The sequence below is a fragment of the Misgurnus anguillicaudatus genome, chromosome 1 (assembly GCF_027580225.2).
Source record: "Misgurnus anguillicaudatus chromosome 1, ASM2758022v2, whole genome shotgun sequence".
NCBI classification, from domain to species: Eukaryota; Metazoa; Chordata; class Actinopteri; order Cypriniformes; family Cobitidae; genus Misgurnus; species Misgurnus anguillicaudatus.
The window spans coordinates 31,408,520-31,426,513 of record NC_073337.2 but is presented as its reverse complement, the minus strand read 5'-3'; the positions used below and the strand labels follow the sequence as shown (position 1 = coordinate 31,426,513).

Below are 17,994 nucleotides of genomic sequence, written 5' to 3'. Positions count from 1 at the left end.
TGCTTCTATTTAATGTTAGATTTGGTGTTTGCGTTACGATGTCACTTTAAGTATTGGTTTATACCTTTTTTCATGATTTATTTTTTATATTTTATGATTTTTAAACATTGTTGCCTGGCATTAGGGTTAAAGTTGGGTTTGGGTAAGAATGTAATTTTATGTAAACCCTAAACCGAAGCGACAATGGTAAGAAAATAGGACAAAACAGTTGAATAACAAATACGTGACAGTGACATGTAAACAGAAATACGTGTTCACGCAAAAAGGTGGAAAAATGTGTCAGTGTCACGGAAAAGACTTTTACGTGACTATAGAAACATCATTTTGTGATATGAGTTGCATGCACACACAATTCATTAAATATCATTAAGTATTGATAAAAAATATGAGTGTTTTATTAGTGATGAATCAAGACAAAAACTCATGAGGATAGTGTTATATATATATGTTTTATATATATAGTTAAAAATATTACAACAGCTAATTAATGTTTTAAATTTAAAAAAATATTTTTTTGTTCAACAAAGCTGTTTGCTGCATTGTGACATGCCAAATACAACATAAACTGTATGACATTTTAATAAGAATTACCCCAAAAGAATAACGACCCCAAAACACACTCCTGTAAATGCACACTCCCTTTAATACACAACTCAAACAACCTAAACTTAACCTAAAATATTAGCTGAAGAACATTTCATGCTTCAACTACATAATTATTAGCATTACGCCATCTGTGACCCTGTTGGTTTAATATCTGAAAGCATAAGTCATGCATCTGTAGCTATAAGCACTGCTTAATCACATGTTACATAAGACAGACATGACTTAGTATCTAGTATGTTTTTGATGAGTTTAACCTAACAACACATACACGCTTCAACAGAACATACATGTTTACATGAGAGCACTGAATCACATTAACTTACACATCACGTTCACTCTCTCCTGAAAGATGATTGGCTGTCTTGAGGCACGTGTCACACATAACCTACAACTCCTGATTGGACGCCACAGCTGAGAGCGCCTCTTGATGCTCCAATGTCATTGTGCCTTGTGTTTGAGGGACCAGAGGGGCTGATGGGGCAGGTGGTGGATGGGGGGTTGGTGTAGGGCAGTGTGGGATAAAACCCTTGAACGATAAAGCCAAGAAAAAGGAAAGTGTGCTTTTAAACTCCAAACATATCAGGATGAGTGCTCATTTTTATATTGATTCTAATAACAGTACGAGTTTGGGTTCAGGAGGTAAATGTAAACAAAATCAACTTTTTTAGCCAGATTTGACATTAATGAATGATGACAGTGACAAAATATATATCAAAAACTTCAAGTTGCACATATGACCAAAACAATACAAACCCTAGGAGCACTAATAAAAGTCAGTGAAGCGGGGCATATTTGCATCTTAATAGCTGGAGGGATTTGTGTTCATTTAAAGTATGTGGGGGTGAAACAGAGGTCTGGGGAGGGGGGTTCTGTCTATACACAAACCTAATCCCCCCAACACACATTCGCTCATTTATATACAGCAATCAACTATAGTCAACCCATCTACTATTCACCAAGAGAGGACACAACAGACTCCTCATAACCATTCATGACTTTTAAAGAGATAGTTCACCCATAAATGAACATTTTGTCATTTTCTCATAATCATGTTGTTCTGAATTTCTTTATTTTGATGAACACAAAAGATATTTTATAAATGATGATAAGCACACAGTTTGTTATCATTGACTTCCATAGTAGGAAAACAAATATTATGAGAGTATTGTAATAAATGATGAAGAACATATTTTAATAAATGATGGTAAGCACAAAGTTGACGGTACCCAATGAATTCCATCATATTTGTTTTTCCTACTATGGAAGTCAATGATTACAATCAAGCTTATAATTTATCAAAAAATCTTCTTTTGTGTACGTTAGAAAAAAAGAAATGTCATTTTTTGGTGAATTATCCCTTTAATGCACATTAATGAGAGTTTTTTGCTTACACTTTTTATTTGGAGGTTTAGGGTTTTGTCACTTGTAATAAGGCTATTCTTTATAATATTGTTATTACTACCTATATAAAACAAGGACACTGTCACATAAAGTTAGATTTAATTTATTTATTAGATATAAAAATTAATTCTAAGAAAGATTAACTTTAATACCATGCAAACATCGGTAATATAAATACATTAATAAATAGTAGCTCATTGAATACAATAATAGCATTTCTATTTTTGTATAAATTGTAGGCGTCTATAAAAACAAATCTAATTGGACACGAATAATTAAAGCACATTTTTACAATGAACTTTTTCTACACTTTTCTTACTGTTTGATGGGGACGCGCGTAAGACTGAGGAAGCGCGTTCACGTGCCGGAGGAAGGGAGAGTTCTCTTTCACTGTTCCATCCGGGAACTTTCCGAATTAGCATTGACAACCGAAGCGCAACTTTTTCCTCAGGCAAAGTGAAATCAAGCCGCGCACTCGGACAAAATATAGTCCCACGATTTTCAACTCAAAGTCGCGCAAATTGACCCTCGCGTTGAGCATCGCTCAGACACGCGCTCGCGGCGTCGTTTACCGAGCGGATTTGCGTGAGCGTCGACGTCTTTCGCTCGCCTTTTGAGCACTTTTGTTTATACTGGCGTAAAGTGGGTGATGAGTCTCGCGGCCAGTAAAGAAGCGAGAACTTGCTGTGCAGCTCGAGTAGTTCTTTCGATTGTTATTGTTGCTTTTAAAAATATTTGGACTACGCCACAAATAGCGCGGATCGCGTCGAAAGTGGAAGAAAAGTGCTTCTGAAGTCAGAACATGGAGCTACAAGGCCTTCAAGAGGCATTGAAAGTAGAAGTCCAATGTCATCAGGTAAAGAAAATGGCATTATTGTGGGAGCTTTTCTGGGCATTTTAAGGCGACTGTGTGTCGGCAGAGAGAAATCCGACGCGGTTAAATGTTTACATTTGGTTGTAATCGTGAAGCGTTCAGAGCGATATAACGGTAACATTCTTTCGCCTTTATGACGCCATCATTACTTTAAAGGCAGATGCTTAAATGCTCTTTGATGCACTTTCGCGGCCGCGCTGCGATATATTTGCGATTTGGACTAATGATGCGGCGGTTTTGTGTAGCGATCGGGACGAGACTTGAATATTTATGAGCTTCAAACTGACTCGCTGCTTACCGCTTTGTTCCTCCCTCACATCGTAACTTAAAACACTTTACATGTAAGGCATTTACTCTCTTAACTGCGTTCAGAAACTAGTTACACAGATGAAGCAAGACCCACAGGTAATTATTTTTGATTTGAAGCTTTGCCAGCCGGGGCTTTACATCGGGCGAAAAACTTTATCAGCATCAATCTACCGCTGCTTTGTCCTTAGCGTGACTTTGACAAATAACGCAAAGGGTTTTATTCACTTTAGAAAGTGTCCACTTGCTTATTTCCCTTGCTTTTGATCAGAAATGATAGTGGTTTTATATGTGTAATGTATGACTTAGTACAACTTCACGAAAAGCAGAGAGTGACAAACAAGTAAGAAGTAGTGAAATTTCTTAATAAATGGACAGTGATTCATTTTAATTTCACTTCACGAGTGTATGTTTTGCACGTCACGTTTGACTGGAAATGTTTTAAAGTATTAGACGTGATCTGTGGATTGGTGTTTCGTGAGGTTTTTATATTAACAATCAGATATTGCACTTTTGGTAAAGTGTGAAAATGTTAGCGTCCATTTTGAGTTGGTCGATATGTTTCTGGAGAGTTTTGTACATAAAGTTACTCAGTTTATTAGGTTTAAATATTGACATTTATCGTTTCTGGTGATGGCTTTGTACCTTATTGAACATTAACTCGTTTATTGCTAACTTTATTCTGAACTGTGTGTTTCTGAGGAGGTTTATTTCTTGAGCCGGTCACATGACGACGTGGTAGAATTTGATTCGATCTCTGCACTTCCACTTTTTTCTGTACAATCGCGCATCAAACACAAGGTCATCTATCATCTTCTCAATGTTTTATTGGTGATTCGTCTGTTTGTCCTCAGTTTGAAGAACGATGCTCATTTATCATTCCCTTCACTGAATGAGTCGTACTGAACGATAAATATAGCGACTTTAACATCCGCGTTCAGCACCTCGGACAGCGACACGCGGCTGTTTTACAGTCTCTCGCGCATCAAACGTTGCAGTTTGTGTTGATATTGCGATCGTTTGGTGTTTGTTGTGAAGGTTTTCGGTGTTTGGTAGTGGAAGCTTCCATTTTGTGACGAAGGGGTGTCGCTTCCTTCCTAACATGGAGCAAAAGTCTGCAGAGTTTCGGGCTGGGGGGAGGGAGGGAGGGGAGGCCTCATTCATGGCCTTTCTCAAGAGGGGGAAGGGTGCAGAAAAACCAAAGTCAGCATCATCACGCGGCCTTCAAATTCACATCATAAACAGTTGCATTAATAACCATTATAAGAGTTACACGCATTAGTATTCATTACAATACGTGAACAACACCATGTTTTATCAAGCTACAGTAATCTGTAAATGTATAAAGATGTAAAATATACATGTAATATAAATTTTATAGCTATAATTATATAGTCAACACCACAATATTTCAAAGCAGTTGAACAGTTAACTTTAAAGAAAACAAGGAAATATTTAAAGTGCATTTTGTCTTATAACAAAGATTACAGCTCTTCTGGACGATTAATAATCATTCATTATCAATCCCTTACGAAAACTAATCATGGTTTTACTACAGTTAAAACCAAAACACCATGGTTAGTGTAGTAAAATCATGGTTTTGCTCATAGTATTCAATACACCAAAAAAAAAACATGGTTACTACCCTTTTACCACAATAAAACCATGGTTAATTATCGTAAGGGATTGTTAAAGTTTTTTCCTGGGAATGCTTTTATAGTTTTTTAATAGACAGATGTGTGATGGTCTTTAATTTTAAAGCAAAGAAACAAAGTGTTGCAGCGCCTGTATTTGAATCAGATCACATTTGTGTAGGGTTGCAAAATTTTGTGAATTTTCAAGGCTGAAAAGTTTCCATGGGAACTAAGGGGAATATATGGGAATTAATGTGAATAAACTGGGAATTAAAAAAATTGCAGAGTTGCGGAAAGTTAAGTGTAGATAAAGAAATTCAGCATCATTTTGTTTAAAATAACAATATTTTTATGCTGTACATTCCTCAGTCACATGCACACTGTTTACTAAAGGGCCATTGAGGCCACACCCCCTCCATGTACTTGCATTCATCCATAACATGCACACAAAATAATCTCAAAATGTCACTATTATAATAACTATAATAATGTTTATTATGCTGTTGTGTTACTCAATGAAATAATCTATTAAAGTTTTATTTATAATTCAACCAGTCAAGACGTCATTTAAAAAATTTGTATTACCTTGCATGCATGTCTGCTTATGAACAAACACATTTTTATTTATGTCTGTATACATTTCCAAATAATTCCCGTTAAGTTTCCAATTTGGAATATTTCCAAAAATCCCCAGAATAAGCTCCTGTGGAAAGTTTCTGCCTATTTGCAACCCTACATTTGAGTAAATGTTGGAGTATTGTTAAAAGTCAGATCACGAAGTTTAAACCGTACAGATCCACTATTGAGCCAATAGACACAACATTACACAATTTGATATGTATCATTCCTATGAGTTTTGGATAACACTAAGGTGAAACTTTAAATTGCATTAGCACAAATACATTAAAATGGTACTGCAGTTTTGTGTAGTCTAAGTGGAAATATGTTGAATTAAACAGTTCACTAAAACATTGTTTCTGTATCTGTCCTGTTATTTATTATACCAGGCACATTATGGCCCACCATATTTCACTGAAACGTAAATTTTAAATAATGCAGATGAACACAAACCCTCCAGCTTCTGTTAGCTGACAACATTATAAATGTGTAAAGGTTTTGTTAGTAATCTTGTATTTCCCATAGGGTTAAAAGTGCTCTGTCCATATGTATGTCTTTCTTTTCTGGAGAGTTTTTAATACGTGTTGCGTGAGAGTCTTTCTGTATTGTTGTGTGTTATTGCTCTGGGTTGCATCACTGAAACACTCATAAAATCTCTGCTTTGATTTGCTCTGTGCTCAAATATATTTCTCTGTCTTTTTCAAAGCTTGCAACATCTTTCCAAAAATGATCATGGTGTCTGTTTATGTGCACAATGCAAAACAAACATTAGCACAACACTTTTTGTTGTCTCTGTCTAGCACAAGTTGATAACTAAATAAACAGATGTTATTTTTTCATGTTACACATAGTCTTGTGTAGTTTAAAGTAGGGCTGCACTATAAATCGCATGCGATTGTCACGCGCATCTCGTCAGTAATGCCGGTTCCTTGATTAGTAGTAAATCGCCATCATTTTACTACACAGAGCCGTAGTTCACTTACAATCAGGGCAATTTCGCATTAATTATCACGGACGATAATTAATTACTGACGAGATGCGCGTGGTATCGCATGCGATTTATCGTGCAGCCCTAGTTTAAAGGGACGGTTTAACCAAAAGAGTAAAATCTGCTCCAAATCATTTATCTGTAATACACATATTGTGATTAAATAAACCCGGACACATTGAATTTACTTTTTTATTTACTTCAATTGGAGGAAAGTTGTTAACCTAAAAAAAGAAGTAAAGTGAACTAAAACAAGAGCGCATTTAATTTAAAGAGCAACTATCATCCGATTCACGTTTTAAATTTCCTTTGGTGTGTAAGTGTGTATTAGTACATGTTAACAATATGCAAATTGTACAAAACCCAAAGTAAACAATTATGCGAGTTATCATCTCCAAAGTAAATCTCTTTTCTTGGACTACAACAAACACATGGATTGTAGGCAACAGTTTACAGTGCCATTTGTTTGGCCTCAAAGTGCACACAAGTAATGTTTTTAGTAAGACCTGTTTGTTAAAACTAGTTATATTTCCTAATTAAACTAAGGCCTGGCTTAAACTAATCCTTGTCCGCGAAACTGCCCCTTAGTGTTATAAATACTATTAGATCTAAATATTCAGGCACAAAGGATTATGGGTATTCCTTACAACATGTACTGATAATTTTAAGTTTATGTCACTTTAGTGTTTTAGTTTAATTCCTTTTAAACGCTTAAAAGTTAAATGTACTAAGATTTAAGTATATTTCCCAAACTCAAAATATTAATGTTAAATAGTGAATATCTGGGTTAACAGCCAGTGTTGTCCATATAATGAATATGAATGGGCTAGAGAGCATATACTGATGTGTGATTTGAGTTTGACACCCGAGTCCTCATTCACTTTCATTAAACACAGAAGAATGTGTTATTATTGGGTGACCTCTTCCTTTAATAAATGCAGAACCTTGAGAGAAACAAAAGCAGAACACGTTTAGTACGGCTTGCATAAGTTCAATGTATAAGCACAGATGTGAGTTGGCTTGCATGTCTTGGACTGAAAGCAGCTCAGTGTTCTGTCTAAAGTGATTTGTGTATCTCTGTCCTGCAGGCCTTTAAGATTAATACACAAATACAAAAGGAAAAAAAATGACTTAAAAACAGCTCATACGTGTAAGAATAGCTGTCCTGATGTCCAGTGAAGTGGCGTCAGAGGTTCAAGTTTATTATTTGTAAGATACTGACTGTATAGAATATTCAGATATGAATATACGGTATACAGTATAAGAGAGATTGCAGATAATTATACAGCCTCTCATCTGATCTCAAAACGTCCTTCTTTTGATTTATTAGGAGCAGAATATCATGGAGAATGAAGCACTCTTCCTTTCTTTTTAAAGTGCATGCCATCAATTTCTATTGGCAAAATTGATATTTTGTAAAGTTCATTTAGATTTGATTACTGGCCGTATCCAGTGGCAACCACGCTTGATGTTATGGCCAGCGATATCAAGAGTCATACATATCTATCATTTTAACTCCAGAAACTGAATGTGTTTATATAAAGACTCAGAAATATTTCTGTTGAAATCTCCTAAAGCTTTTTAAACAGAAACAAAAGATGGACGGCCAATAAAAGCTTTCTTTAATGAATATAATCGCTTTTTAACATTTTGATCTGCTCTGTTTCATGGCAACGCTGCCTGCGGTAAATAACATCAGCAGCACTTCACTCAGATGCAAAGATGACTTTGACTCGGCTGTTTTTTATGTTTTGTTAACAGATTGCACAAGGTGATGATGTTTATAAGTTGTGTTTTATATAGTTTAGACCGTTCATTCATTTTACTCAACGGGCTTTTAACATGTTTTGCATTAGCTTGTGATCCAGACCAAGCATCTTTGGGATCAATCGTGAGGACAAAAGTGTTGGAAGGTCAATAAAATACAAAACATTCAGATATATTTGTAGTTTAAGAATGTAGGGTGACAGCTTTAAAAGTGTAGTTTTTGTTTCCATGGAAACAAGTTAAGTGCAATCCTTCACTTTGTTTTTTAAATCAATCTATGAAGTTAATTTGACATCATTTGTCAGCCTGTAGGATTCTTGTGGCTCGGGCGTTTGTGATGACATGTACACGTGTAAAAGCAATGCTATAATACTGAACATATTGAAGTATCAACCATTAATCGTTTGCTATTTGCTAGTTGGTAGCTGGTGATGTTGGAGGTGGGACTATTCACTCAAGGGAGAATCTGATTGGACAAAAATTTGTGCAGCACAGGATATGTCAAATATTTCAGGATTTTTTAAAGGATATTTCAAACACGTCGGAGGGGGGATGTGGTGGGCGGTGCTCTGACATGTGGTGCAACGTACTTCCAGCGACCCGAGTTCGAATCCCATACCCCTCTCTCCACCCTCTACTTTCCTGTCGTTTCTGTCTATCAATAAACGGCATTATTGAGGATATTTCAAACAGGTGTGTGCAAATAAATGGATATTGATACAACGATTACATTTCTAACGACACGATGCGTCCGCATTCCTTGACATAACGTCCATCTACGCATTTCTCCCACTTTCGTTTATTTTCATCTGCTAGTGTCAGCAAGTGAGCAAAGTTTATTTTTTCCACAACTACCTCAGTGATTGGTACTGTTGCACATTTTGGCACAAAGTACTGAAAGACTTTGACTGTTGCCTTCATAAGCTTGATTTTGTTTGACATTTTCCCCTCATTATTTATTTTTCTTTATTTAAAAAAAAGTGTATTTCTGTTAATTTGTTCTTGTAAATGTTTTAATTGGGACAGAGATTGTGCGATTTTCAAGGAGTTTAAACGTAATATAAAAATTATTTATAAATTAATCTGTGTTTGATGTATTGGCAAATATTGCATCGTTGGTGGAGAACATCGATATTGTATCGTAATCAAATGTTTACAGACACTCGAGGAAACAACAGATGACCTCAAAAACACATTGATCAAAATTCAACTTGACGTTAATGTGTTATGATGTCATCATCATCATCATCATCATCATCATCATCATTATGATATACAGTTGAGTAATAAAATTGCTGATGAATTCAGTAAATGATTCGCTGAAATGATTCAAGGTTCATCCCATCAGAGTTTAGAGTAAGATCTGTCTTTTTTTTAATTCAAGCTTCTGACAGTGACAGGGTTTCAACACGGTCGCCTTGATGTCAGAAAGTAAGATGCGATCCTGGGGTGCGTTTCCCAAAAGCATCATTGCTAACCTGTTAGCAACTAAGTTGGTTGGCAATGGGAAATTGCATTGCAACCAACAAAGTTGCTAACTTAGTTAGCAACGATGCTTTTGGGAAAGGCACCCCAGGATCAACATTTTTGTTGATCCTGGATCAACGTTTTAATCAAAGATACCCCAACTTACCCATAACTTAAACCCTAACCATTTTAAACCCTCAAATTAGTGTGAAATAATAGTTTGAGTGGTATTTTTAAAAGCTCCTGACCCAATCCTGAACCTAAATCTAACAAACACCCTAATCCTAATCTTGCAATCTTATTGGTTAATGAAAATGTTGGTCCTACTTGGTGAAATCATGTTCACCATTTAGGTCCAGTTGGCACATCTGAGCTAATACAAAATGCCCAGGTGGCTATACATTTCAATTCTCTACAAAGTACACATTAAAGTGCATTAAAAATAATAATAAATAAATATAATTCTATAAGAAAAATAAAATAAATTAAAAAACAGTGTAAAAAAGCATACCAATATATTATATGACCATTGGGTAGATATTTAGTCCATGCCAGGTTCTGTATTTCCAGCTTTAGCAGATGTGTCTGTCCTGCCCCAAGATCATTGAAGAAGGGGGTCCCATATTTTATACAATGTAAAAAGTTTCTCCTTTAATGCTGTTGAAAAAGCTTCATATGGAATAAGGCCTTTGACCGTGTTAATCTATTGTGTTATTGATGGTGCTTGGTCTGTTATCCAACAAACAAGTATGCATTTGCGGGCACAGTGGAGTAGGATTTGAAGAAGGTGGGCCCCTTGGAATTTGGACGGGTATCATTAGTTTTAATAGCCAGTTACATACTTATTCTTAAATGTTTTATATCATTAAGAGTTTTTAAGCTTTAGCTGAAATTAAATCTTTGACATTTGACTCTATGCTTTACGGCTTTCTGTGCTATGAGACGGTAATGATGTAATGAGATTAGAGCACGTTAGATGACCAATAGGATTACTTGATTCGGACTAAAGCTGACACATCCAGCGATGACTTCATTGGCTCTGTTCCAAACACATTTGTGAGCTGTTCACAGAGCTCACCTTATATATGATATGATGATAACAATGATGGACGTCTGTAAAAGTGAACTTTCATCTTTGATTTGTCATTAGATGTGGTTGATTCATTTACATTCATGCATTTGGCAGACGCTTTCATCCAAAGCGACCTTACAAGGTGTATATTTGATCAGTATGTGTTTGAACCCATCAGTATATGATGCAATGCTCCACCACTGACTGATCTATACAGGAACACAGTTATTCATAATTAAACAGTGCTCTTCACATCAGCCGTTGTTATTTATGTTGCAAAGCAATCTTCTGTTAATGTCTAGGTCTATATCTTAGTAATAGAACATTGTCATATGGTAACCATAGCGATAAGAGGCTGTACAATATATTGTTTACGTGCCTTCCAGCTGTGATTATATTTACAATAAAGAACAGCATTGTACCTAATTGGTTAAAACCTCAACCAGCTGTAAACTGAAATATTGTCCAGACTGATTAATTGACCAGGATGCCAATCCTAACATATATTTATATATGTTTTAGCCTATAAAGCATGCCATTGCATTGCACAGAGGCAACCAGGAGAAAGTCTGGAGTAACTTTAACTATCTGCTATTATTAGTTTACTGTAGACTAGTATACAGCTGATGGCCGCTTCCTGATCTTCTTGAGGTGATGTCGCGTCTTTAAGCTCTGGTATCACGGAGCAGGTGTTAATGGCTTACATTGTACTGTAATTCCAAACCCGTGCTGGAGTTTAAAGCTGTCCACGGCCACTTTAAGATCCAATAAGTGCTTGCTGCAATCCATGATCTCATTTCCAGCAGAAGCACTGATTTAGCCTTGAAATGGGCATTTTCGGATTTCTGTGGCTCTTTTGAAATGAAAAGATATTTACTGAACATACTGAAATTTAAAACGTCCTTCTCATTCTACAAATAACATTAAACACATGCTTAAATCTAAAATAAAATTATGAAAACTTAATTTTTCACATTCTGAAACCATTTTCAATCGAATCTGTATGACCAGTTCTGAAGTCAGATTAGTTTAGTTTGTTGATTCCCAGGTCTGATCACAGTCAAGTCTGATGATGGCCTGTACTGTTGCTCCAGGCGTCATTCCTTATCATGTGTATCAAAACTAATCGTTCAGCATCAGATCTTCAGTGAACAGTGCGTCAGCAGTGAAGGAATGCTGGAGGTCGTGGGCTGGTTTTGGGTTTGATTTTTTTTAAAATGGTCGATTCAAAATCGATTCTTAAAGCCCACAAATAATTTTTTTTCCATATTTATTTCCGCAAACATTGAACGTAAGATTAACATTAATCTAATTACTAGTCTTCTCCACTAGATCACCCTCTTTTTTTTCTTGCGCGATGTTACCAAGGAACGAGAGGCAAGCCTGTCGTTCATCCATTCAGTCTTTATTTAATATATTCTAATATAATATAATATTCTATATAATCTATATTCATTGAGTTGAATCAAAAACCGAGTATAAAAATCGACCCGAGAATCGGAATCGAATCGAGAATCGACACCGAACCGTCTTGATAGCTTGCGAATCGAAATCAAATCGATCTGGAACATCTGAATTGATACCCAGCCCTAATGACCAGTCCAGTTTATATAACAATTAATGAACATCAGATGAGTTATCTCGTCAATTAAGAGAAAACATTTGCATAAAAAAAACGTGTTTTTGAAGATTTTTTGTTAATCTGCAATACCCCGATTATCCACTAGATGGCAAATTTATGAAAAAACTGAAGCCAAAACGTTATTTACTCATTTTAAACTCTGTGTATGTTTTGATAATCGTTCTGAATCTGATCTCTAACAAAATTTCTTTACAAAAATCCAATTATTTAAACTTTTTGTTAAAAAAAATATTTTTTAAGAAAAATACCCATATTTAAGATTTTATAAGCAGATAAAAAATATAGATAGGACGAAACATTTCCATTTTGTTTGTTTGAAAGCAGAGGGTCTTTTCTTTCATTTGATATATTTGTATGTTTATATATTTTTAGAAGAAAATGTTCCTGGAAGGCATTTTGTAAAACTTTTGTTTAAATCACAAAAAAATGCTGGCGGGACACTTAAAAAAGGCTGATGGGGAATGATTTAAAGAGACCCAAAAATGAAAATTTGGCTATCACCATCATTCTCTTGGGGACTAACGTTGTCATTTATAAAAATCTCCATTTTTGTTTCATGAAGAAGAAAAATCACATGAGTTTAGAGGATGAGAAAACTAATTTAAATAGTTTTGGGTGAACCCATTCCTCTCATGGTCACATAAACAGCATGAGTTTTCAGAAAGTGAACATTGGCAAGTGTTGTGAAAAATGACTTTTAATAAATGTTTCTGTCTGTAAAATGACTTGGAAGTCAAACTAATAATAATTGTATGTCATTTTGCTTTATTGAGCTTTCATAGCTCCATGATGAAATATTTACAGATTTGTTAACTTCATTGTATTAAAGATCTTGAGCTAGTCTGAATACATCCACTAAAAACCAGCAGGTTAGCATTTATTACAGTGATATGAGAAGTTTTCCGTGTGATCTGCAAAATTGAGTGTTGTGTTGCAGTGGATGTGGATGTGTGAGGTTGCAGGTTCAAATCCTATCATTAATTATAAACGATTTGTTCAATGTCATTACAGCCTTGCATACGTAATGTTCTTCTGCGTTTGACCTGGTGTCGTTTGTGCTTAGTAACCAGAAGGTGGCACGCTTTATATTCATCCTGTACGGATGAAGTGCTGGAGCTATTAATAGCCTGAAGACAGTTAAACAGCCAGGAAAGAGTCAAGAGGGAACTGAAGTCATTTTCTATATTCATGCCCATGATCCATGGGTTCAAGTGTGACTGGAAGCCTTTAGATATTTATTAAAGTCCGATATTAAATGTGTTCTCAGTTTATCACACCACACGTGTTATTAACCACCCAGACAAATTTGAGTGATAAAAAAAGTAAATAAAATAAGTTATCAAAATCTTGGAAAAACAGGCAAGATTATCTGCTCTCAAACGCTGGGGGCGTGTCCATTGTCGGCGCTGAAACCACGCCCATTTGCGGAAAATTAATTTAAATACCGCTACAACCTGAAGGGAGGCTTGCGATCGTGTTAGGGGCGGGGCCATGCTTTTTGGCTCTAGTGTGTCATCGAGCCACCGTTTTAGCCCCGCCCAAATAATCATAAACACAGAAATGGTGAAAAACTGTTTAACAATCTTACTCCACGAGTCAGTACAACATAGTTTAGAGTCTTTGTAACGTGTTTCAGCAATACATTTATAACATTTATGATGGGTCTGAAATGACTTTACACAGACTTTAAAGATACTGAAATATATCCGCATCACAGTGACTCAAGATTTATTATGACACGGTGTGCAGTTTAGCTGGAAATGAAAATGAAATAAGCAGATGGAGTTGTTCAAAAGAAGTAATTTATGGTTTCCATTTTTGAAATTTGAGCTTAAATGATATTGTATAAACCAACTGTAGTGTGATACTCGTGTTTGATCTCCAGTGGGTGGACATCAATGTCTCGTGTATTTGGGCCGGATCTCCTCTCATATGGATCTTGGATCCTTAGAGAATTCCCAGGAAGCAGAGGGATCCGTAGGAATTCTTTAAACCGGTGTAATCCGACCATGTTAACTGGTTAATCAATAAAGGGACATCAGCTGGGCACATTTTCCTCTGTACAGAAAAGTTTCTTAGAGAGCATTATTCTGATCATGTTAAACATTATTATGAAGTATGAGAGTCGTGCTTAGGGTGGCCATTCGTGCCAGTTCCGCCGGACACGTCCCGAACATTTTTCTCCAGAAGTCGTGTAACGGTTGCTTTCCTGAATTTAAACACGAAATATTAAACCTTGATGACGTATGCGGTCGACCAACGCGACTTCCGGAGAACGAACCCGAAAACATGTTTGAGACGTGTCCGGTGGAACTGGCACGAATGGCCACCCTAGTCGTGCTACATCACAGTTGTTTTGTTAATGATTCGCACAAAAGCAAACTAATAATCAAACACACTTTTCTAAAACGTCTGCTCTTATTTATAGCGCTTCAAAATTAGCTAGTGCATTTATTTCGTAATAAAAACTAAATTAGGTGATCATTTTTATTACCAGAGTATTACGATTTTTATACTATTTTTATAGTCAGGTTTACAATTATTACTTTTTTAATTGTTGTTGGTTTAGTTTATTTTCTTAACTCTAATTAATAGCCAATTTTAAAAATGCTAACAAAATTGATATGTGCTTAAAAAATGATTTGACTGAAGTTCACACAAAGCTCAGTTTAAAAGTCGCTTCACAAACACTGTTTAAGACTTATGTCTTTAGTAGGTTGGCAATAAAAAAGAGAGGAAAGATGACAGAGAAGGCCGTCCTTGAGATGTCACTCAAACACACGGACCGCCCATTGTAATGAATGAGGCTGTGATTGGCTCCTGACAAGGTCACTGTAAGAGATGTGTGACAGACAGACAGAAATAACAGACACGTTTATGCACATTTGCTTCCACTGTTTAATGCAAGAAGCTTTGCTTTAACCCCGATCAAACACCTGATCCAACAATAACATCTTTAGGATAACAGGCTGGTGGTTCAATCTAAACTCTGGAGTATAGCAACCCACCATTATAGTTTTTTTTTTTTGAAGAAGAAGAAGAAGTATGAATCTGAATGATCTTGAGCTGTATGGAAAATAAATGCACAGTAGTTTGCTTTGTGTCTGCATCTGCACTTTGACCCTTGAAGGCCATAGACAAGATCCCTTTATAGTGTATGAATGAGGAATAAAGCAGAGGTCCTCTTCATATGTTTGGAAAGTTAAGATCTTATTTCGGTGTAAAGATTAAAAGAGAAATACAGTCCAGTAGAAATCCAATACTGCAGCTATTCAGATCTCTTCCTGTAGCGCCACATCCTGCAGAGTTCAAGCTTTTAAACTCTTGCCTGTTATTATCCAGTAATCCAGAAGGCCTTTATTAGATGCTTTATTCATGTTTGATCGGTCTTCAGCTCGCCTCTCAAAGAATGAAGTAGAAAAAACACTGAAATAACATTCAAGGAGCTCTACGGCTCTTCTTTTGTTTTCTGAGAGCGATCAACTTTCACACGTGTGATATACGTGTAATATATCCTCTGTGCTTCCTGTATAAATACTTGAAGATATCAAATCTAAATAATTCACGACACTGACCATCTAAAGGGCCTTTTTAAAGTTTGATTGTTGCTTTTTAAAACCTAGACTTTATTAAGACTTTGTTTATTGAATGCATTAATAACTTTCCTCCACTCCTGCTGAACAACTAAATAAAAATGTCTATCATACTGGGAATGCAAAACAAGAAATGTTAAGCACACAGCAGCACATTTTGACCCAAAAATGTTTGAGTTTGTTGTTGTACGGCGTGCAGATACGCAGTGGTGAGATTTGTCTGTGATAGTTCAGCAGAGATTGATTTCTCCAGCTGTGGTATCTTGTGCGTGGCATTTCATTTGCTTGCGTGATAAAGTAGCGTTTCAGTGCAGACACGACTCCGCTCCCGCCGTTGTCTCGTCATTGATCTGCTGGTGAATTAAAACAAGAAAACCGTCAGCTTCAAACTCGCTTTCAACGCTCACAAATGACATTTTATCGATTAGATGCACAATGAAAGAAATGAAGATTGAGGATTTGTGATCATTAAGATGTAACGCTCTCAGGCGTTAACGCTTAACAGAATTTGATTTTGGTTGATGAAACCTTCAGTAGTGTGCATTGTATATTATCCACGGGGAAGTTCCTGCTTCAGTATCATTTGAGTTATGCAGCATTTCTGCTATAATGTTGATTGCTACAGAAAAACTGAGTTACAGTAACACGTGAGTGTAAACAGGCCCAGATGTTTACTGGAAGGTAGAAGAAAGAGTTTTATTGTGGATGGATGTAAGATCTGCTCTTTGGTATCCTTGTATCATAATAAAGTGACTTGCTTTATGTCACCATGACAACAAAGAAGATATCACAGCTAGGTTGAATCACACCCGTCTAACTTTAACAGGTATAAGTCATGTAATGTTTCCTGCATGACCACGTTCACTTGCTCTTTGAGTTGTGATTTTTGAACAAAAATTGAGGGACAGAAAACTTTTTAACAGTGTTGACACATAAATCATCTGTGTTAATCTGGAGATATCAGTTTTTACTGGAGCATTTCCACATTATTTCCTCATCCCTTCAGATGTCATGTGTCGTGACTGTGAAAGAATAACATTACAATTAGATAATATCAAATATGTATTAGAAATTATATTCAATTATACATGATAGTTTGAATAAAAAATACACACTTTCCATCTCACACACTGTGCAAATTATTAGTATGTTGTGTCCGGATGGAGGATCATTTTAAACAGCTTGTGTTATGAGCGCTTGCTACCCACAATCCCTTGCGCTACACATAAGAACAGTTTGCAGTGTTATACAAGATCCGTTCATGTTTCCTTACACTGACTGTATCAGGCAGTATTTATGTTGGACTTTGCTCTTTTAAATTATATAATACCTTTATAAGTGTTTATGTGTAGAATTAATGTGACATTAACAGTGCATGATGATGCTCTGAAGTGTTGTTTGCATTTTAATTTTGCCACTTTTCTTTTTATACTTTGGAAATTTCAACTAAGTTGAGGTATTTAATAGAAAACGATAAGCCACCTTTCCGCTGTACAGGAAATTTGGACACGACCGTCAGAGTTCGCCCCCTAGTGGCAGTTGTAATGAAGTGTGTTTATTCGTAAATCTGTGCCACAATGGGATGAAAGCTCATTCCAGTGAAAGAGACTTTAATCTGTGAATATTCACTTTATGGAATTAATAAATGAATACAAATGAATTAAACGATTAACAGCTAAGCATATATGACAAAGACTGACAATATTTTTGGAGAGAACATCTTGAAACATGATTAAAAATAATAATAATAATTAATTAAATTAATAAAATGTATTATCACTTAAGCATTAAGTGTTACTGATAAAGTCAAACAGAAAAGCATGAATAATTGCACCTCACAGTTTTTGATTGGAATACACTGAAATACATTACTTCTGGTCGGCGTATGGCATGCTGTGTTGTTGCAAAGTAATACATTTTTAACGGATCCAATGCTCAAAACGGATCTGAAAATTACGCATCTACAGATGATTGGTACCTCAAGCAGCCCCTTTGTGACGCTCCATAGAGACTTGTGTTTTTTGGC

At 35.9% G+C, this 17,994-nt stretch overlaps 1 protein-coding gene across 3 annotated transcripts in view; it reads left to right on the top strand.

Annotated features, from left to right (window-relative positions):
* The first annotated feature begins 2,490 nt into the window (after nt 1–2,490).
* Nucleotides 2,491–17,994, top strand: part of phf21b (PHD finger protein 21B) — a 37,420-nt gene continuing 21,916 nt past the window's right edge. For 2 of the 3 annotated variants that reach the window (XM_055191035.2, XM_073869784.1), the window contains exon 1: nt 2,491–2,863. In XM_055191035.2, the coding sequence (XP_055047010.2) occupies nt 2,810–2,863 (54 nt within the window). In that variant the 5' untranslated portion in view covers nt 2,491–2,809. Of the gene's footprint in view, nt 2,864–3,077; nt 3,287–17,994 lie in introns of those variants that run through there. The other variant, XM_073869790.1, reaches the window with a different exon arrangement.